Source organism: Tinamus guttatus, unplaced genomic scaffold, assembly GCF_059628265.1.
Source record: "Tinamus guttatus ecotype Peru unplaced genomic scaffold, ASM5962826v1 Tinamus_guttatus_pri_ptg000048l, whole genome shotgun sequence".
NCBI classification, from domain to species: Eukaryota; Metazoa; Chordata; class Aves; order Tinamiformes; family Tinamidae; genus Tinamus; species Tinamus guttatus.
Window position 1 is genome coordinate 8,476,138 of NW_028288582.1, and position 23,337 is coordinate 8,499,474.

Here is a 23,337-nt window from a genome sequence, read left to right on the forward strand (position 1 = left end):
AGTTCACTGGGACTATTCAAGTGCACAGTTATGTGTATAAGCATTTGCACTATCGGGATTTAGTAATAAGAATCTAATTTTTAAAAAATGGTTAACAACCCAAATCACATTGAGTCACTATCAGAAATGTACTACAGTTCTAAACCAATTCAATGTTATTTCAGACTGAAGAAAAAAATCAGAATTCCTTATTTTATTAAGTATTGACCCCAGTATTTTATTTTGCAATATCTAGTAGCATTAACATATTTTGGGGACTATCAAAAGAGAAGATTCTTAGAGGAGCTGTGGTTGCTAGGAGACTGTTACTTCAGTCCTGCAAATCTTCCATACTGCAAAGAGCAAACTGGCAATAATCAGGTTTTCCTGCCAGACAGCACTCAAACAAGTAAAGTTTAGAGCTTATTATTTAAAAATTTTGATTTAGCCTTGTTTCTGTAAAATGGGAAAGTGTATGAATTGTTGTATTGCTCCAAATAGGTATTTTATCTTGTAGATATAATTTTTTTTTTTTTGATCAATGGTATCTTGGGTGTCCAATATCTAGAAACTTTGTTTCTGTACACCAGCAGGTTTCAAGCAGCCTACAAAATGCTGAGCCCATTTGAGACAATTCAGAGCAAGAGTTTTGCTGACCTTAGAACTGCAGTATCCTTTCCCCATATACAGCAAGGCTGTGACCTGAGCAGCCTGGAACCTGCACGTACCCAAAGCTGCAGCTCCTGCACTTTTAGGGCCAATTTATAGCTACAACAGCAGCAAGTGCATTTCTCTCCCGAGCACCTACAGATCTCAGAATCCTCGCAAACCCACTGTCTTCTTATTGAAGATAAGGTGAAATAACACCTTTGATCTGAACTGCATACATGCTGTGTGCTTTGTAGGATCAGCATCTTTAGTACTGTTTAAATAAACATCAATGACAAATGTATTCAGCTATTAACAATAATTTTCTCATTCTTGGATTTTCAGTTGTTCAATTTAACATCGCAGTGTTGAATCCCAAACTGTAGCTCCCTAAAATCAGGCATTTCCAAGACTGACCCAAATTTCTGTTAAACCTCGAATATCTTAATTTCTTATCATGTCCCAATCTGATCCTTCTCCATTCTCATCTGATACAACAGCCAAACTCCTCTCTCGCATGTGATAAAGGCAAGGGCAGTAAAAGTATCTGAATGAAACTGCCTGTAGAAAGAGAAGGGGGAGAGAGAAGAAAAGCACAAAAATCACACTTAAGTCAGAGTGTGAGGGACTGCCGTTCCTTCCATAGGAGGAACAGTTTTCTTCCCAAGTTTTCCAATAATCTTTTTCTTCTTCTCTCTAATGATTCAAACCCAATTTCAGTTATATTTGAGCACCTGATACATGTCATTCCAAAACCTGACAGTTTCCTACAATGACATGCCCTGGATATGGTATTTGTCCCCGACTACAGCAGGAGTATATAGTAATAGTAGCAATGAACATGGCTGAATCATTGACAAATTCAACCCCAGCCATCTCCTCTTTCTTGCCTTGACAACTAGACTATTGAATTCCAACAGGATGAAAATCTAAAAATAGCACTGCGTAAAGAAAGACTGCAAGCAAAGCCACTAGATAATACAGGCTCAATGCTCCTCTGAAATGTGACACGTGCAAAAGCCAGATGTAATTTTAACAATACAGCTTCCTTTTTGACAAAGGAATCTCCAGAGCCTGATTTAATGTCTCCACAGTAAAACCTAACAATTCCACGTTTTGTGTAGGAGTAAGAACAGACTTCTTTTTAAGCTCACAGAAAAGAACCCCTGAGAAGAATGTTAATGCAGAACACTGCGAATATTAAAAGAAAAGACCTCTTATGACTCTGTAGCAATTAAGACACCATCTAATCTAGCATAAAAGTTACTTTATATTTAAAATTATTACAATCACACAACCAGATTGAGAAATGCTGTCAGAGAGGACTAACACTGTGGTTTTAGAGACACCAAAATCGCTGCAGCTTAGAAAATATCTTGCCTTATTTACTATGCAGTACTGTGCTGAAGCATCTGGCTGACTTTTATGCAGGAGTGCAGAGAGGTGCAGACAAAAGGAGCTTTTGTCACCTTCACGCTCTACCTAAGAAGTGATGAGGAGAGCAGTTAGAATAAGTACTCAGAAAATCAGCTAAAGGCTTGTGAGAGATTGGTTCAAATCTCTTATAGCATCACCATCTGACCTGGGGACTCCCTTAAGAAACTCAAGTTGACAGGGAAAAGAAAAGGTTCCCACCCTCTTACCTCATAGATTCTTTTGGTGGCAATTAATATTCAACATTTTGAGCACAGACTAAGGTACTTATATGAATATATATTCACCTTTAGGTAGATAGGTGGCAACACTTTATGCCTTTGACAGCAAGGCTACTGAGGCATGCCACTTTTTAAGCCTGTTTTACAGATGCACATTTGCTTGTGTTCTAACATCACTGGGGCTCAGATGAACAGAACAGACTTTGCAGGGGCTTCTGGTAATAAATTGAATATCAGCATCAATGGGCAGAGCTTCTAGCAATAAGATTCTTTTCTTTTCCGTACTTATGTTTTCCCAGCACATAAGCCAAAGTGGTAACTCAAGCCAGTTCCTTTGATTTCAAATGGCATCATAGTTCTTTTCTAGTTTCCTGTGGATTTGAGGATTTTTTTTTAAATCTCATCCATAATATTTTTAGGAATATCCTATTACTTTGGTGAAGAGAGAAACTGGTTTGAAATAGAAAGATCAAAGATCTCCTTAATATTATTCTCTTGCCTCATTCTTTTATTGCTTAAATAATGTTCTATCCTTAAACAACTACAGACCCAAATCTCAATGATCTATCATAGTCTGTGGCTTTTTATCCATGGGAACACCCTTTGTTCCAGAAATAGACACAGTACCACTGGCATGACTTTGAAGCACCACACACGTTGGTTGGAAATGGAATAAAAAAGAAGATGAATCAATAAACAGATATTGTTTTCCACCAGAACTGTGTGACAGATGGGTAAGCTTTGAAGTTGGGCTTTCTTTTCAAGGAAATATTGATGACATTGCCTGGGTATATCACTTCACCTTGTTTATTTTATTCTTCCCTGTCCACAGACAAGTTCATAAGTGACAAAAGACGTGAAAAGAAATGCACTATTTTTAGGAAACTCACTCAGGTCCCCAGGGCCTAGGTCTCTGGGAAGCAGCAGTGCCTTAGGAACTGACATATGTTGAAGGCAGTAAAGCAGAGAGCAAATTCCCTCTCAATTTGTTAGCTTTGCTTTTTGTAGCTTCAGTGTGAACCCATTGTTTCCTATTCCACACTGAATATATAGAATAGTTGATTCCCCTTCTCTTTCCATCTTTTCCCTGCTTGAAAGTGATTATCTTAACTCACAGTTTTGCTAGTAAACTTATCCAGCTCTCTTAGCATGCTGTTTGCCTTTCCCTACACTCTCTGCTTTTGAGTTTGTACCCAAAACAGTGCACAAAGCTACTTAGCGCAGTGAAAAAAAATAAGTGGTGAATCTTTGTGTTACAGGTGATTCCGCTCAACATTTGGGGGATATAAAGAGATGTTTACAGAACAGAAAATTCATGTTTTGTTACAGACAACTCTATGAGTGTAGGATATAGGATTTTTGCAGTTCTGCCCCCTCTGTCTTCTCTCTCCCACTTCCCATCACTAACATGAAGAAAAAAATCCCCAATAGAGACATACGTAGAGATATAAAAATACAAATGTATAGGACTTATATAACTTACGACAGCTATGTTAGGATTCATGTTTCATCTTGGTTAATGATGACCCAAGTTTTGCTCCCAGTCAGTAGTACAAAACCTCCTTTAGGAGAGGAGCCAGTGCACCAAGATATCGTAGTTAATCCTGATTAGCTCAGATGCCGCTGTATATTATATATTGACAAATAGTAGCTTTTTAGATGGCAACTACTGTGACTAAACATGTTAATGCAATGCCTGTAATTACTGTTAATGATGCCTGTAATGCAGACACCTACATAAATATATTGGCAATGCACAGTAAATAGTGCCACATATTAGTTTAAAAGATACAAACTCCAGTTAGTCTAGATTGCATTTTCTTTGGCTCCTCAGCCTCTACTCACAATATTTACAGAGATACCTGGTGAGGGTCACATTGGAGTCAAGCTATCTGGAAGTGAATTGTGCAGAGGGTTACATGGACAGCAGTGTGGCTTCACCTCTCCCTTTTAACCTTTTGTAATTCCAAGGCATCATACAGTGTTGAATAACTGTAAAGGAAACACAGCTCATCAATCCACTCTCTCTAACATAGGTGCTGCTGTGTCTCTGTATCGTGCAGGAAATTAAAACAATGGAAAATTGTTTTCCTTTTCAGATAGTTTCATACAGCTCTTATGGATCCTCATCATTATTGATGGCAACATGGACCATTTTAATATAAGAAATCCATTAAATCATTTTAGTCATATATACAGGGTTAAATCATCTGACTGACAAAGTTATTTAAATGATTCAAAAGGAGTTTTAAGTATCATTTTAAGGTAGGAAGCAGTCTATTGTGGGTAGGTTTTACTGGAGAATTTGCCAAGCAGCATAGAGAACAAGTACAGGACTCTTTTTCTGAGGGATTATAGTATCGCACACCAGCTGAGAGTACTGGTTATGATGGAAGTCAGTTTGACACACCAAAATTGCCTTTTAAGAGCAGAGCCTCTAGCTGTATAAGTCAGCAAGGCTTGACTTCACTGGAGCTGTACTTATTTACCCCTGTTGGGATTCTGTCTCTGAGACTTTACAGAGTGAAAATGAAATCAAGGAAGCAAAACAGAAATTCTAAAATAGTAGTATATAAAACAGTTTGAGAATGTTATGCTTTCCCAAGCACATGAAGAAAAAGCCTGCACGTTACACTTTCAATTTAATTTGTGGCTTATTTGGTTCATATTTAAATATTCGGTATATGCTATAGAGGGGTTAAGGTCTATAAAGTGAAAATAATGGGCAAGGTTTATTTTTGTTTTGTTGTGATTGTTCTCCAGACTCTTTCAGACAAGATTTCAGTGAATTTGGACTTTTAAAACGCTATCAGTAAAAAGATCTTTAGCCATACACATAGAAAAGGAAAAAAGGCGACACATTGTACAACTAAAGGTCAGCTAGAGGTTCAGGATAGTTTAGATGTGGTCCAATTATTAAAGCAGTACTGCAGCAATGTCTATCAGTAAGCATGATAACATGGCAATCATTTTAGGATGCCTGTGTGAGAGAACAACAACATCAACCATGATAGATAAGGAAGGAGCAAACCAAGCTGTTCACCCATATGATATCTGTAGCCTCCACTTAGAATCCTGACTCATCTGGTACATGAAGTGGCAAGCTCAGGAGCAAAGCTTTTCACTGGGTGTATTGGCTCAAAAGTTATATTCCAATGATGAAAAGAAAATACAGATAAAGGAGGGTGAAGGAGTTAATGTTCCTATGGTAGGTTGGTGAAACAAACAGAAAACAAGGATGCAGAGGTACAGGAGAAATGGGATAAAACACAGAGTTTTAGCAAAGCTGTCCTTTAAGATAACTGATTCCTACTAAAGGAGTGTATCCTAATTTATGTAGATTTTCAGAAAGCATTTCATAAAGCACTCAACATAAAATTGCCATTTAAAACTGCTGTAGTGGAGAACAAATCAAAGTTATTAACCTGAATCAAAGTTTGATTAAATGAAAAACTAACAGGTTAAAAAGTAAGCTTATCAGGGTGGGAAGTGATCCTGTGAACTTGGAAGAAGTTTTTGGACATGTGCTGCCACAACAACTTATTTGTGACCTGGAATCAGTAATAAAGTTTGTGCTTCTGGAATGTGCAGACAGCAGGTATTTGGAGGTATAGACAGTAATTTGGAGGCTCATATGCAGAATAATGGAAACAGGATGTAACTTAACACAAAGCTAACCAAGAAAGCTTCATGTATTGGGATTCATCATACAGATGGAGCAGAGAAAAATCTAGTGCATTGCTGAACTGTAAAATAACAATGAGCCTCCAATGTGACATCTATGGAAAATTTGAGGAGTCTGGGATACGCTGCAGGTAAATTTCCCTCAGAGTCACTGAAGAATCTGCACTACTGTACAAGATGTTGGCAAGGAGTTTAGTATATGATACACAGCTCTGATCACCCACATTTAGTTATGATTGAATTAATTGGAACAAATCCAGAAAAGAGGTACTAAAAAGACTGAGGGAAATAAACATGATCTTATGAGAACAGACAAAGGAAAAAAAAAAAAAACACACACACATCTTGTTTTCACTTGCACGAGGGCTCTTCATGAATGCACGTGGGAATTTAAAGCAGGTCAGAAGTAATACATTTAAATTTAAACATAACACTGATACAAGAGCAAATAGAGGTAAACTGATTGTACAAAATTTAACATAGAAATTACAAGGTTATTCAAGCTATCCATTAAATAATGTCCTGTCACACATATGGCAAATAAACAATTGCTTCACAACAGATCCCAGCAGGTTTGTGGGCAGATTACATGACAGTAGTGATGATCTAGAGTTACACGTTCAGGTCTAGTTTGAGGATACTGGGTGCCGAACTGAGCTATTTCTTCTAATACTTAAAAAGTCTACTTTTGTCTACTTCTCTACTAAAGTGGATTGCTTTAAGCTACATCTTTATTGTGTACAATTAGTCCCAAACATCTGAGTTTCCATTTGCCTTCCTTTACTTCAGAGTATTTCCTTCATCACACCAGGAAATGTCAAAAGTTTGTCGCAGATAGGAAAGGATACAATGCTGCTCTTCCTGGTACTGAGAGAATTGATATTCTTGCTCATGGTTACATACATTTAAAATGATTGTCAGATACTTTTGCTGAGGTCAAATGCAAAAGCCCCGCAGATTAATAAAACCCTCCTATTCTTTCTAGACAGTGTGATCATATTTCTGGGAAGAAGTGTCCAATGATCCCAAAACACTCCTTAATGTTATGGAGGCGTAGGATGTTAGATATGTTCTTTACCTCTTCTGCCTTTTTCCCCTCCATAAATTGTTAACGCCTCTTCATCTTCCAGATACTATCTTCAGAGGGTCTGAGGTGTACACAAACATGGAATTTTCTGAACAAAACTTCTATTATAAGGGCAATTGCAGAGAACCAAACTCAGCTTTTCTTATCTCCTTGACAACTCCGTGTAAGACATATAGAAAGACTCAAGTTCTTTTCTAAAGAAGTATTAGAAATATTCAATACTTGAATGCAAATCAAATACATCTGGACACTTCCTCCAACTCTATTAAAACTACTATAGATCAAATTATAGCCTCCTTTTAGGGATTACTTGAAATGCTTTGGAGCATATACAAAGAAATCTCTAAAAATAAAGTGTTTAACTAAAGATTGATCTTATCAAACTCTGTGGTAGTACATAAAATTTACCAAATTGGTAAATCAAACATACTGTAAGGAGGAAGGAAAAAAAAAAAAAAAAAACACCACACAAATGACCTGCCTTTTATATGCCTGTCCCAAACTGGACTTTCAAATGCTCATCACTTCCAGAACAGAAAAAGCAGCATCTCATCTGTTCTATACTTTATACTTACTTTCTTCAAACACTTGTAAACTACAGCCAAGGTTCTAACAGTAATCCTACATACCACCTGAAGATAATTATTAATCTTAATTAAAAATATTTTATGAAGACTCCCCAATCACATATGATTTCAATCATACTGCAGGTTTCAAGAAGCACTTGCAATAAGTCATACAGTCATACAGCTCATAAATAGAATTGAGGCTCCTTATACTAACCTTTATTTCAGTCTTCCAGTAGGAAGGACCTTGAAACAGGTCCCCAAAGACACTATAAATGTGGTCAATTCAAAACTGTTTAGAATAAGCTTTAGAAACAATACAACAGGGTATTTCAGAAGGGAGCATTCATGGAAAGCAGACTGAAGAATAAAGTAGCCTCAAAAATTCCAAGGGGATAGAAGTGGCATGAAACCGACTAGCTAACTGTGGCTTGGCCTCCATAAAAAATATAATCTTGTGATGTAGCAGAAACTGAATGTCCCTCTGCTGCAGTCCTGATCTGAGTCACAGTGGCCTCCTCCTGACCAGGGCTGAGCTCACCGGGCACCCTGCAGCAATGAAGTGATTGCCATCCGGCCCTAGCTCTTAGAGAAGGGGACAAGGACATCTCCAGTAGCCCATGGGATATCCCACATCCATGTCCCACAGAACAACCAGCTTTGCCTTTGAGGGAAAAAGAGAGCCTTACCCTTTTTAAACATGGGCAGTTCAGACTGAACTAACTGTAGCTTAGTTTTCTGGTTTGCTTTGGTGTCAGGCTTTTTTTTTAAAAAAAAAAAAAAAAAAAAAAGAAAGAAAGAAAGAAAAGAAAAAAAAGAAAATAGAAAACCTAATTTCCTGTCTAGATTGGCAGCCAATGACTCACCTGCATTCAAAGAGGAGGTTAATAGCACAACCAGAAAGCCAGTCTACAACACCTCTTCTCCAGACTGGACTTTAAGTACATATAACCACCTCAACTCCGTGCGCACAGCAATACCCTGAGCACTAGGTGTAAGTGGGGCCTTGCTGGCTTTCCCCCTATGCCTGTAGGAACAGCTACAACAGCAGCAGGGAAATCTAGTCTCCCAGGTACCCAGGCTTCATGGACAACTCCCACCATCCAAGGCAAAGCAATAGTGTGTGAAAACTATGTCCAGCTTCCCCCAGGTGATGGGAGGGCAGCATGATGATTAAGACAGGATGCCCTCAAGGAAATCCAGGGAAGACACAGAGGGAGTTGTGGGGCTGCCAAGTGCTTCCCAGGCACAGGGAAAAAGAACCCACATTCCTTTTCCAAACTGTACTGCTTAAACTGGCTATTCCCTACACTACAGCACACACATTCATTCAATAGATTACTTTCTCTAATTTGGATCTATCAAGAGTTCTCAGGCTATACTTTTTAATCTCAAAATCTAGGATTTACCACAGACACTTCCGAGCTTCCAGTATACATGCAAGGACCGTGTAACACATTAAATCCAGTGCTGGAAAGCCAAGAGGGCTTTTCCTGCAGTTGCCTAAAATCCCTAATGTATGTCATCAGAAATTACCACACAAACATTGGCCTGATTGACAACTTATCTAGTGTGCAAATGAGAAGTAAATGAGAAGGAAAAGTGAGCGACACAATGAGGAACCAGCAATTTGTCATTTGGGGTGTTTTATTAGGCAGTTTGACAAATTTCCTGCTGGTTAGCTGATTAAATTTACATTTCCCTATTTTTAATCTTTAATTTATTTTGTACTCAAATATGATTGTTAGTCATTAATCAATAAGGTTTAAAGCATTCATGATTAATGGGCAGTGCTTTCAGTATAAATAAGAGATCCTGTGATGCTGGAATTTATCTCACTATAAAGATTGCAGGATTGCTCCATGCATTCATTCCTTAGTTACAATAAACCGGAGCCAGGAGGATTGATGAGATCCTACGCTAGTGGCATGATAAGATTAAATGGAAGCAGCTATTAGGGATCTGCATGAGATAATGAAAGAGAAACCAAAGAGTTAACAAGACTATGCTTTTCATACACTTATATAGTGTCAAAGAGATTAATGAGTCTGTTATGAATAGATAGGGATTTATAGCTTCTATAAGAAAGAAGTGAGGGAGATTGAAGTTATCACTTACTGCTGTCCCAGGCTTTAAAGATTCAAGGCAAAAGAGGTAACGAGCAGCTTTACCAAGGGTTAATGGGAGCCTGGCTGCAGCTGCAGTTGCTGGAAACTGAGGAGTTACCACACTTCTGATCTACACGCGGGTAAGTAGCAATGAAAGAGTTAATGAAAAGCCTGTACACATTGAGATGCTAATTGTTAAGATAATGCATTACTTGAGGAAACCAATTAATTACTTGAAACTCCCACTAAGGATGAAATGCTTGTGTCCATTCCTGTCTGTCGAGCACCGTGAAACGTTAAAAATTAAATTCACAATTCACATGTGATGAAGTCACTTTAATTCCACAGCCAGCAGAAGGCTGCTCCCGTTCCCACTGTGCAGAGGGTAGCACCGGATTTCAACTTTTTCTGTGAAATCCAGGAGGCAGAGTAACCTGTTACTTGCTGCTGCGCTCTCTCCCCCCCATTTTCTGCCTCAGCGCTACAACTGAGTCATTCTGTTGCCCATGGCTCGTGGGTATACAGCGTTCCTGCAGCGTGCTGCATTATTTCTTACTTAATCTGTCAATGTTATTTCCTGCTAATGCAGATGTGGAGTTCGCTTACCATCGTTTTGTAGGCACTTGTCGAAAACCATTTGGAAAGCCTTAACTATGCATAAATCTGCAGCGTGAATGTTTTCTTTCATTCACTTGCTCCTTTTATTTGATTTCTTGTAGGCCTCTGCGGCAGAGATGGAGAAAATAAGGTAAGTGAGACAGTTTATTTACATCTCATTATAGACGAGAAATATTCTATTATACAATGGGTGATAAAGGCTCTTGGAAAAATATTTCCCTTAATATGATCAGTGTAAAATACTGGATTGCATGATGATGTACAGGAAAGTCATGTTTTAGAGACAAAAGGAACATGGTTATATTAGTAAATCGGTTTTGCAGACGTGTCAATTCAGAAGGGGTGTTTTACACACAAATGTGTTATTGCCAGTTGCAGAGGATATTTTATTATATAAATGATTTGGTCACTTGTCCATTTACTGCAAGAGCCTGCCATTCTGTTTAATGAGAAAGGGGATCAATAATTCATGAAAAAGATGAAAAAATATAGGCTTGACTTCAAAGCATCTAATTACAGTGGTTTGTTTCAGTATAATGCTGTAACATTGGTGCTCGATTTCTATTTCATATTGTGTACCAGCCAGATAAATCTCGTGTCTGTGTTTAAGATGTTGTCATACTGTACCAGTTTCTCAGCACATCTCTGCTTTAAGCAAAAGGAGATGGCTTTTATAAACATAAGTTTCCCATCTTGTGTCTGAGCGCAAGTCTGCTTTGGGGGATATTGCTTTTGTGTACGTTGCTAAGAAAGAAAAAGAAAGAAGCAAGCATTCTATCTACTTTTTAAAAACCAAAATACATCTATTAAAATCCCCAGGTACCATCAAATAGATAAAAGTTGATTTTTTGACTACACTTTCAATATTTTTATGGGGCTTATTTTAATATCCCAAAATATTGGTCACAAGCTTATTTGCTTTTCCTGGGGAAGCCCAAATTCCTTTTCCAAGACTAGTAATTTGATTTGGTTTGGTTGATAGCAACTATTGCCCAAGCACAACTTTTTAGATGGATTAAGTTTGGAATAGCTATTGTAAGTTTTGTTAGAAAGGCAGAAAAGTTGTACAATTGTGGGAGTAACTGGTGGGGGGAGGCAATTGTGAAAGAAGAGATTTGACTCTTCTTAGTGAATTCTGGAATGGAAGCAAAATCCTGTTTTTGGTTTGAGAAGGAGGAAAATGTTAGCCCTCTTACAGTTGGCTTGAAAATGCATGTCTGAAAGTTTCTGATTTATCTATAAAGTGTTTTGGTTGTACATTATTGTTGGTATGATGATACATAAATGTTATAATTTATGAAAGGAAAGCCTTGTGCAATATGTTATGGTTTTGCATGTAAACAAGCACTGTAATTTCAAAGCCCAACATTAACATGAGTTTTTCCTGAGTAAGGACTGAGAAAGTGCCTCAGGACAAGTCCTGCATTTAGCAAAATGTCTAAACATGATCACCTATGGCAAAGGCACACTCGTTTCATGCATAACTATTGGAAAATGAAAGAAAATATCTGTTTACATGCTCTCTTGATCAGCATGTGTGTACAAGTGCAATATGATACTTTTAATACTTTCCTCAGCATGCCTCAGCCACAGTTCTTAACAGACAGGTTCCTACCACATTTGCAAAAAGACTCTGCAGACCCCTGGAGAATAAGCTCTCTCTTTCTCAGTACATTCCTAAATTTGCTATGACAAGAGTAAATAACCTCACAGCTCCATTTTCCTAGCACCCTGGTTTTGTGGCTGTCATGCATGCAGCAGTTCTTACCTCAGTACTTCATGAGCACTACATAGATGGAAAAGCCCATCCTGCCCCACTGAAGGAAGTAGGAGTTTATCAATTAGCTCCAGCAAGAGAAGGGTCAGGCTGTGTCAGAAGCTTGTTACTGAGGTTTTCTATTTACACATCTTGCATAAGAATTTTTCTGGATTTTTTTTTTAAGCCCCTAGTCACATAGCCCACTGTAAGAGGCACTCTGCTCCAGAGCAGAGCAGCAAGACAGGTCTGGGAAGCTTCAACAGTGTCACAGCAGAAAAGTTGCACTGCCTCAGCCTGAACTTTCCTGAGCTTGTGCCAATAGTAGTTATCATGGATGGAAACTGAGAGAACGCTTAGCTTAAGGAAAGCCCTAGTTTAAGGAAACAAATAAAATCCAGAAATCATTGAGTATCTGGTGAACTCACAGACTTGAGAACACTATCTTTTCCTAGACCTATAAAAGTCTATCACCCAGATAAAGGCAGATTACCTTGTCTCTTAAGTACAGTGGTCTTAGAGGTGGTTAAGAGAAGCTGCCTACAGCCTAGAGAATAAAAGGAGGACTGGGAGTGAGAGGAGCAGGTGAAAAGAGGTGTTTTTTGCCATAGACCATCTGTAGAAGCCAGCATGACAACATAACAGGAATTATTAGTACATGGCATTCAAATACATGCTGCCCTATCCCACCACAGCTCCTTCTTCCCTATTTTTGTGATCAGCCAGGGACATGTCCCCCCACAGCTGGAAAACCAGAGGGCAAGACCAAGCCTGATGCTGAGATGAGGTGCGCAGAGGATGCGAGACACCTCCTCAGGTGGAGGGCAGAGAAGGATGTCTGGGATTAGCTGAAAAGGGAATGGAAAGAAGTTTCTCTTTGTAGAGAAACAGGAAAAGAGGAGCAAGGACTTCCCAGGCACCCGGGGTGAAAACTTCTGATATTTAAGAAATCTGGGTTTGCATTTCACAAAGCACTTCAAAATAAAGAAACATTTTAAATATGAAAAATAAGTGCATGGAATCAGACTTCAGAGAAATGACTTCATCCTGACAAGCCCTTGGAAGCAAAAGGCAGCTCCAAAAATCTGTAAGTGCTTTGCACTTGCTCCATCCCAGTGCATCTGGAGTGCCCATGAGGAAGGGGGCAGCTCTTGTAGGAGCCTCCAAACGTGATCCACTGATCACTCATGTTTTGGTCAACACAGTTCACAGAGCCAGGGTAACAGAAGCAAAGCTTTATTGAAGTAAAACACATATCAGCGTTATGGTCCTTCACTCAGAAACCAGTTGGAGGGAAACAATTCATCTCAGAGAATGCAGTAATAACTCTCCTTGAAGGTCTAGGGGCCATGGTGACCCGCAATGTTACACCCTGCCCTTTTCAGCACTACCTTGCCATGGCATCATCACAGGCAGAAGGAGCAGTAGGAAGCAGAGGTATGAAGATATGAGCGTTTATCCTTAATACAGGAAAAAAGACTTCCTCTAGAAGGGGAAAACATGCTATTTTGTGATAAAATTTCAGCTAGAAAAATAAATCGCTGAAATGAAATCTTCATACTGTGAACAATTCTTAGCAGTACATACTGTTTATAACATCTCAAGGTACCAATATATTAGGCTGGAAGTAAGGCTAACTACTAATCACAAACCCCTCGGGGATCTGCACTTATGTAGGTTGGCTGTGTATGGCTATATAGTCACTTTAAACATTAATTACTGCTGACTACAGTCTTTTAAATAGATGTTTTTGGACTTGGTTCCTTATTACATCTGAAAAAAAATGAAAAAATAGTTTCAAATGCACCTTTGAGCACTGTGCCATCTTTGACTCATATATTCAAGATGAGCACGTGCTTTTCATGTCTCAGGCCTTGCAGATACATCGTGGTTGGCACACAGAAGTATGACTACTCACAAAAACACTCCCTCAAGTCAGTTTTAATCCATAATAAGGCTAGATGTGTGAAAGGGACACCTGCCATTTCCACTGCAATTCCAATACGAATTCACAGGGTAGCTCTTTCTGTGCTTCCATTTAATCCTGCCTGAACTAAGGGCTATAACACTCAACCTTTCAAGTGAAAGGGTTATCAGCTTTGATATAAGAGACTTCCAGGCTTTTTTTCACATACACACAGGTCAGATTCTCAGTCTCTTACACTGAAGAGTATCTTACTCCAGAAGAAGTGACAGTCAATGTGATAGATATTGTTCAATAAAAACTTTTTCATTTTTAATTATATTCTAAAAATTTAAGTGACAATTCAGAAACTTCATAAATCAATGTTCTTAGACCTAAGCTTTCAAGATCTACAGTATGCTAAATCATTTATATAAAAAGTACATAAAACAGGTCACACCAGCACAGAGTACCAGACTTACAGAATTAGTGCCAAAAGAAGGTTGGCTTTTCTTTTTCTTTTTTTTTTTTTTTTTTTCTCCCCTCTCCTCTCCTCCCCTTTAGATTACAGTATATCCATACATTTCCCCAACTGAGGATTACATTATTTTAGTAGCACTAACAGTGGTATTTCCACTAATCATTCAGGGATTGCTCATGGAAGTGATCCGAGTCTCACAAGAAACCTTTGCTTGTTTCGGAGTAGAAGAAAGCAAAGTGCTATTTTGTACGCAGTGCTGGTCGGAAGGCAGCAGCTTGATTCAAATCTCCTGAATTCTCAGATGTGGTCTTTTCCCAAGCATATTTGAGTGATGCGTCTGTGGTGAGGAAGGACTATCACTCGCTCTTAAAGGAATGTCAGAAGCATGCGCAGCCCTTCCTGTGCTAGTTTAATGAAAATGTGAATACCTTCATAAGTGCCCACTAGATCATGCTGCCTTCCTCGTACTTGGTATAAATATAGCCCTCTTGATATGTTAATGAGCACACTGCAATTTCCTGACATCTCCACCTTCTCCTTGTTCCTTCTCTTAGCCTATATTGACATTGATTTTTGCCATACTCACTTGAATACAAGCAGGGGAGTTTTTCCAGAAAGTTATCCTATTGCCTGTTTCAATTTATACATATGTCTTGCCTTTATGCTATCAGCTGATGTACTAGGCATCCCTGCCCCACAGAGGTGGGATTTCACAGGACAGCAAATCACACAGTGCAAGGCAGCAGCTCCAGGACCTGCTCAGCAGAGCCTGTAAGCTCATAGACAAGACTTGAGACTTGAAACACCAGCCAAAGGTACAAGGGAAAAAAAATGGCACAGAGTAAGCTTGGGAGAACCGGACCACAGAGAAGTGCTGGTGTGAAGGGCCATGAGCAGTCCTTAGAGGTTATGGTAGGAGAGTCGTCTAGATAGGCAGATGTCCAAATAAGTAAAGGTGGTGGTCATTTTTATTTGCTTTATAAGGTTGTTTTATTTCCCAGGAAGTTCCAGCAGCAGTGACAGCCCTGCTGTGCCTTCCCTCCCACCCCCCACCCCCCCTTTTTTTTAGGGCACATCTGGTTTGCTGAGGCTGCAATTGTAGCACAACATAGACACACTCCTTTCTCTCCCACAGATTACACAGGGCTTTAAGTGTCAACTGGAGTGATGGACACACAATGATATAGCCATATTCCCTAGGAAGCAGCAGTTCCGGAGCTAGGATTGTTTGGATCACAGAGCCATGCTGGTCTGCTTATACTAGCAGCTCTGAGAATTGGTTAGTGCAGCCAGGGTGCCGTGACCTGTAAGCTTGCATTGCTCATAGGGCTTCATTTTCACTGTTACCCGTGCAGTCAAATTGTTACCAATGTTGTTCCTGAATTGTTACCGCTGTTACCAGTCAAATTGACAGTTAACACCCACACACACACACACACACACTCCAGGTTGAAGTAATACTCCCTTGTCCTGTGCAGAACAGTCCTAAGTTGCTGTTTTGTCTCACCTTTCTCCACTTTGTTCTAAACACCTGCTTTGGTGATTGTCCCTAATGCCTCACCTCCACAGATACCCCAGAAAAAAAATAAAATAAAATAAGAGGTTTGCAGCTTGTGCTCAGAGGTCACGCTGTCCTTCCAGCAGTGGGGGACTGAGCATTATTGCCTGTAGCCCCAAAATAAATCTTGCTGCTTGGAAGAATGAACTAAATGGCATTGATACTGGTATAGAAGGAACCAACTCTGAGCATACTCCAAACATACTCACTGTACCACACAGATTTATGACATCTTTCACTTCTACATAGACAACCAGCTGAGTATAAACATCCGTCACATAAGAAACATGACAGGAAGAAAGGGCAGCATAGAGTCAGGTTGAATGAAACCAGGTATAGCAGATGGAAGTGGCCTTCAGGGACAAGTGGGAGCCAAGCAAATGTCTGAAGAGATTGAGGAAGTAGGTAGGAGGAGATGAGCCATGCCATCAAACTGAGAGCTGCAGTGAGTCACGGGGAAGAGGCCGGACCTAGGTGGTACCAGACTTGCACACAATGCTCTGCCTACCCTTTTCTTGCAAAAGAAAAGGCATTGCTGAGCAATGCAGTGAGGTATTCGGGGAGGGAGGAGGAGTGTGCATTTTTCAAAAATAGATATTTTTAAATACCATGAAAGTAGTTGTGACTAGTTCAAAACTTAGCAACACAGAGTATTTCCAAAACAGATTTGTTTTTTGACCCCCACTCACATCAAGATACAATAATCATTGATCATCAAGAAATTCAGGATGAGGAAAACAGATACTCTTCAAATCCTATGCATTGCTATTAGCACCTGGACTTCAGATTACATAAGTGTTGCAGCCAAAGCTGGCTGGGTAGTGCACTGAACAAGGAAAGCAGAGACAAGCCTGCAATGGCAGCCATTGCAGCTGTAACAAAACAATCTTGTTAATTTAAGATCATGAAATCTTCCAAGTTGCAAACCCCGGATGGTTCAAGGTCCTTTATTTTGTGGACCATGCATGCTCAAGTCTGCTTTATGGTAAAACTGTAGTACAGTTCAAATGCTTGTCCATGCTACAGCACAGAGACTGGTGAAAGGAAGGGGATAACTCACCTAGAGCACTTTATTACAGTCTTTTGCAATTGCCAGCTCCACTGCTGCTGCTGGCAAAGCTTAGGCAATTTAATTTACCAATCAATTTTTGATTTACACACAAGTGACTTCAGAATGCATTCAATTAAATCTACGCACCTTCAGATTTGATTCAGCTTTCTTTAAAAATCAAGTGTTTGAAATCTATCAAAACTATTACTATTAAGCTTTTCACATTTAAACAAAAACAAAACAAGAAATGGGAGCAGCGAGAAGAATAGACAGGATAGACCTGAATTGTCTTAAGATTTTTGCTATGGACCAGATCTACCTTAGCATGAAGCACACTGTGCTGAAGATATAGGTACTAGGTAGTGAGCAATAATCAGACTTTTTGAAATTAAAAGAAAAAATTAAAATAAGTGATGGCTGTATCATTACAGCCCCCTTGAAGGGCAGCAGAATCACAGGTGTCTGTCAATCTTTGGAAGCAGATTTTTTAATGTATTTGACCATTTTATTCTTAGCAAGAGCCGCACAATTCTTTGATCAGCTTTGAAGAGTAACAGGACCTGGGAGCCTTCTAACCCATTGAACAACAGAGTCACTGCTCATTAATTGAGCTCTAGTTTGGCTACCACCTTGCATCAACCTATACGAGCTCTTAGAGAATTACTTTCCTCACACGTGCATTGGCAAAGCTCTTAGAAAAGTGCAGAGAGAGCTAGCTCTCTCCCTGGGCTTGCCCAGCTGTTGCTATGTCAGCAAATCTATTAGCAAGAGCCTGTGTGCTAGAGCACACAAATACCCCAAGTAGGCAACCTGCCTCTGTGATGGCAAATAGTACTAGGGAGGAATATTGTGGCAAGAGGCAACAAGGCTGTGACTGGTTTATGTAACCTATTAGAACATCAGGAATACTCAAATGATACTTAGGGTTTTTTGCTCTTCTTAGCTTTTTTTTTTTTGAGCTCTGCTATGTGAGAGAGACCATCATGTCCACAAAAAGCTTCTGTGATTTAACTGCCGCTCTTAGTTTGAAGAGACAAAAATTTGGTATCCACAGCAAGGCAAAGGTTCTCAACTTTGAAGTTTTTGCCCAAATTATGTCAAAGAGACGAGTTCATTTTATATTTCAATTAGCTTCTGTTGCCATTTGAACAATAGGACTAGTTTAGGGAGATGATACATCTTCAAAGCCTTCCCAGAGCTGTACTGGAATTCCTAGCAGCAAATGGCTGCTTAGTCTCTCTTCGCAGAGCTCCTACCTACAATATGCAATTTGAAGAGTTAATCAGCATTTTCATGATCCATGTATTTCTGCTTAAAAGCATTAAATTTTTGTGAGGCCATCTAGCTTAGGGACACCAAGTTGCTTGGAGTACTGCACAAAGATTGCATCCAATGCTTTACCTATACACGGTAGTCTACAGGTTTAAAAATATATACCTGTATATTTGTATAACAGGCCTTATTGTCTTGCATAAGGCAACATCCTACAGGTGCTTGAAACAATATCTAAGTAACATCAAAAGGCAAGTATCTTTGCACACACATTTAACTGCATTTGTAACTGCTAGTTCATCTGCCCTTTAAGCTATCATATCACCTTGATGTTAATTCTCTCTATTCTGTAACAAGGAAGTAGTATTTCCAGGGAGTTTTATCAGAAAGTTCAGACTGGCATATACCAAATATATTTCAATACAGATCCTTGAGTGGCCAAATACAGTTTTTTGCAGCCCCACCCACTTATTCTAACCAACTCAACAGGGAATCAGTAATAAAATAAATTCACAGACTGAGGCACATTCTTCTTGACTGGAAAAGTGCTGTTTCTTTAGGGGAAGATTTATAGTTTCCGTGCATGCAGTCTAAACAGTGGAACAGATCTATTTGAACTCAAAGTAAATTGCATGCTTAGATTTTACTTTCAGGTTGTGATAGCTGATGATGCTTTTATTTGTATTTGCATTTAGATTTATGTTGATGTAAGACCAACAATTAAAATCTAAAAAAAAAAAAAAAAAAAAAAAAAAAAAGAGAGTCAAATACTCCAAAAGCAGGATAAAAATGAGAAACCCAACAACCTCACCCAAAGCAAAGCACAGAACAGAGAAAGCCAGAGTAGCAGTGATAGTTAAGTAAATTACTTGGAGAGCAATACCACAGCTCAACACACAAGAAAATGCAATGATCTCAGACAGATGAAGACCAGCAAAAAGTCTCTATGCAAAAGCAATCATAAGTCTTGCAGCCTTCCAGCACTGTATTTATGGCTTGTTGCAACCCTTTTTGTCCAAAGGATTAATAAATAACTGTCCTGATTTTTTTTTGGCCAAAATTGTACAACAGCTGGTCCTACTACCCCATTCTGCCACTTTCTTATAGCCTTGCCCACACGATGCCAGGCAGATCCACATGGGGAAGCCCTTCTTTTCTCAGTCCACATCAGCAGCATGGTCTTCTCCAACTCAGCCTCTGCACAGCAGTGCCACTTTATTTCTGACCCCTCACAGGCCTTCAGGCCTATGGCAAAAAATATTCTCTGCATAGCTCTGTCCTCACTGAGCCAATGTCACCCAAGGGGACTGAACATGGAGCAAAGAGCTCCTAGAAAAGATACAGAGAGTAGATCGTCATGCCACACTTTGGAAATGTGACCTAGGATAGTCTAGTTATGTCCATCTTTAAGAGGAAGCAGCTAGATATCTCACAGGCTTGCAGGGGAGGTGGAAAGTCCCATCAGTCATCCATCCCTATATGGCTCTATCTTCCCAGTTAAGGAAGTCAGTAATGTCATTGCCCTGGAGCTGAGAGGAAAAAGCAGAGGAAGTGCTAGAACAGCTGCAACAAGGGCCAGAAGCCTTTGGGTAAAATCCAGTTTCCATGGTCCTGTATTATTCCTTCATAAGCTGCAGCCAGTTTGTGGCCTCTCTTTATATAGAAGATGTGCTTTACATAAATTCTTTTACTAGTGGAGGAACTAACAGTAAGAAAACTTCAGCCCTTTTGAGATGCACAGTCCTCCCCAGCCACATGTGTTCGGACAGCCACATTCAGGAGCCTTGCCTTTTCCATGAGTAAGTTACTAGCTCCATGCATAACTCGGGAGGTAGCTCTGGCAAAGGAGCACACAGGCAGGAGAGAAGTGAGTGAAGGAGAAGTGAGACTGGCAATAGGCCAAATTCAGCTGAAGTAAACCGCTTGGTAACTGCAAGCAAGACCCCCCCACCCCATATTCCCTCCTCCTCTAGCTCTAAGAGAGATCACAAACTAGAAGTCCTATCTGAGGAATTAAGAGTGTGTTGAAATTACAGCACTGAACAAGGATTCCGCAAGCTAATGTTACTTTACTTGGGTAAAGCTGTCATATCTACTGCATACAATGCAAATAGTTCTGGATAACAGGCATATCCTGACAGCAGGAACTTTTCTTCCTCCACCTTGACAAGGCTGTTGATGCAGATTTTTACAGTAACTCTAGGCTTCACTTGCTTTCCTTTAACTATGTTATGCTTTCTAATTTGACAGTGCCTCAGTAGATTTAGTTACTAGAACCAACAGATTTCACACACAGGGAACTTCTGCTAGTTTTTCTTTACAAATTCGGACTGAATTTCATCTAAACTTAAAACAGAAAACTTCTCAAAGACATATCCCCTTAATTCCAGCATATAGTGAACATGGGGCCATTTGAGAGAGGAAAAGGGAAAAAAAAAAAAAAAAAAAAAATCACCAGCACAAACAGATCTAGCCCATGTTGTTTTATGTACTTTGTTTTGCAGGATAGGTATTTTAGTCTAAAAACACTTCCTTACACATTGAAATCACTCCCATGATCCAGAGAAGCTTTTATTATAACCTAGCAACACAAATGACAACAGCTACACATTCCTTGGATTCAAGGAACATGGAAGGCTTCAGCTATCATTTCGATAGTAAAATTTAATTCACGCTTTACTGGTAATACTGTGTGGACTCGAGTGCACTACTGAGACTTGGCACTTGCTTTGCATTCCCATCTCTGTCCCCTGAGGAAATCTTCAAATCCTATCGCACAGTAAAAATGAAGTTTACCAGAAATTTCATTTTAAGGTTTCTAACAGCACTGAACTACTAATTATCATGGCAAGCAGAGCAGACAGTTCTGATTAAATTGCCAGACTGGATTTGTAGACTGCCCCATTTTCTTATTCATCATTTCTATATACACCTTATTGGGAAGGCATCTTAAGATATAAATAGGCATAGATAGGGTTGCATGCTGAATTCAAAATAACTGAATGAATCCATTACTGCATCCTTGGAAGACTCCAGTTTTTCCCAGAACTACAACTCCATTTTGAGCGTTATCTACCTTATTATGCTTGGATTAGTTACATTATGGTTTTGGCTTGCATAGACCACACAAACTGAAAACAGCTAACTGCAGTTTGCAGGGGAGTGCTTAACAGAAGTGTAAAGGGATTCTAGATAAGATTCTTTCACCTAAAAGATGTTGCTATTTATAATTATTTTTCACATTCACATGACGAACAGAGCTTTCACATGCTGCTCCTCTAGTTCATATCTAGAATGCTGCCTGCTACAAGTCTGCACTGGCTGGAACCGCTGCTGGCGTACACCTTCAGCAGGGTGCACCATGCACAAAGCTGCTCAACCATGTAAGGCTTTCCCAACCCCATCCAGAACACATTTCCTCATCTTTTTATGGCAAGCCACTGAACTGAAGATTAGTTAACTACAAGCTTTACAGTGGCAGGGGACATTCTCATCACCAGCAGAATCAGGAGAGGGAGGGGAAAAAAAAAAAAAAAAAAAAAAAAAGGCACTAAAAGTGTTACTCTTTTACTAGTGGTAGCTGTTCCTCCCCTCCAAGAGTTGTTTTCCAGTATTTTCTTCTCTTACCCTGTTTTCTTCCCCATTAGAATTTAGGGCCAGGGCTTGCAGGGTCATGCTCCAATCTGCTGAACTTAGGGGTGATTATGCCCTGGAAAGAGGTTTAGCAGGCCAGACATTGTATGACTGCTTGAAATCTGGGTGGCAGAGGAGCTGGCACTACTGAATTGAAAACATGAAAAAAAGATCTAAAGCCCCAAAGGATCCAATAGTTTTGCCAGGATATTTGTAGCAGACAGATATATTAGGACTCACCCTGAAGCACTTTCAGGGCTCAGAGGCTTTTTTGTTTAGGAGCTTTTTTTCTTCTTCCCCCTCCCCCCCTTTTTAAATAAATAAATAAAAGAACAATCCCTGTCTAAGTCATAAAACTTCTGTCTCCTCAGGGGAACCCTTATCACCCTTGCAAGAGTAATGAAGAGCTTCAACTAGAAGCTGGCAATCTTTCAAGGGCAATGTGCCAGACTCTAGCTTTTGGTCCTAATTTAGAGTTTAAACATGTTGGAGACAACATTGAGGAGCTGGGAGGCACTGCTTCTCATAGCTACATCTCTCGTGATGCTGAGGATCTGAAACCCCAGCCCTGGGCTGACCCCATCAGACTTTCTGAACCTCATCAGTCTGCAAGCCACAGGGAACACCTTAGAAGGGAAGTTTTATGAGAGTGTAGAGCAATGCTGCCTGCCCACAACCGCACTCACTCATTCTGCATCATTTAACAGTTTCACATATTGCCCTATTAACGACCAAAAGTCTACTGAGAGCATGACTTCACATTTGTATTTGCAAGACTAGAGGTGCAGTGGCATATGGACCACCAGCTGGTGAGAAGTAGGAATGGCACTTCGTGGAGTTTGAGTCACTATGTGGGGAAAAAACAACAACAACACAGACATGCATCCTCCAGTACAGTCAAAGAGTCAGAGACAAAAGCTTGACTTCTCCAAATTGGAGATATTTTAAAGGACAACCACAACGAGACCAGTGCCCTGGAAGGCATTAAATAAAACATAGGATACTTCATTTAACATAACAGGCAGGAAACCAAGTATTTCCTATAAAATCTGTGAGAACCAGCACCACTAAAGGAACAATGGGAGAGAACAGGAGGAGAGATGACAGCCTATTCCTTTTAAAGGGAAGGAATAAAAATCACTGAGAACTAGAGTGGTGTTGAGGGAAGTGTCTTTTTACTTAGATCACAACTACATACTCTCAAGCTCATTTAACCCTGTCTCTTGCCTTCTTCCCTCACTCACCTTAGATTTGTCTGTCTATCTCAGGCTTGTGTCAACCCTCTACCTCTTTTCCTCCTCGAATTAAGATTTAGGTCTACTAAATATCTGCAGCAGA

At 39.7% G+C, this 23,337-nt stretch overlaps 1 protein-coding gene across 2 annotated transcripts in view; it reads left to right on the forward strand.

Annotated features, from left to right (window-relative positions):
* The window catches only part of BEGAIN (brain enriched guanylate kinase associated), a 141,232-nt gene that overhangs the window by 23,069 nt on the left and 94,826 nt on the right, over positions 1-23,337 (forward strand). Inside the window, exon 2 of one of the 2 annotated variants that reach the window (XM_088539650.1) lies at positions 10,447-10,475. In XM_088539650.1, coding sequence (XP_088395776.1) covers positions 10,447-10,475 — 29 coding nt within the window. Of the gene's footprint in view, positions 1-10,198; positions 10,476-23,337 lie in introns of those variants that run through there. The other variant, XM_088539651.1, reaches the window with a different exon arrangement.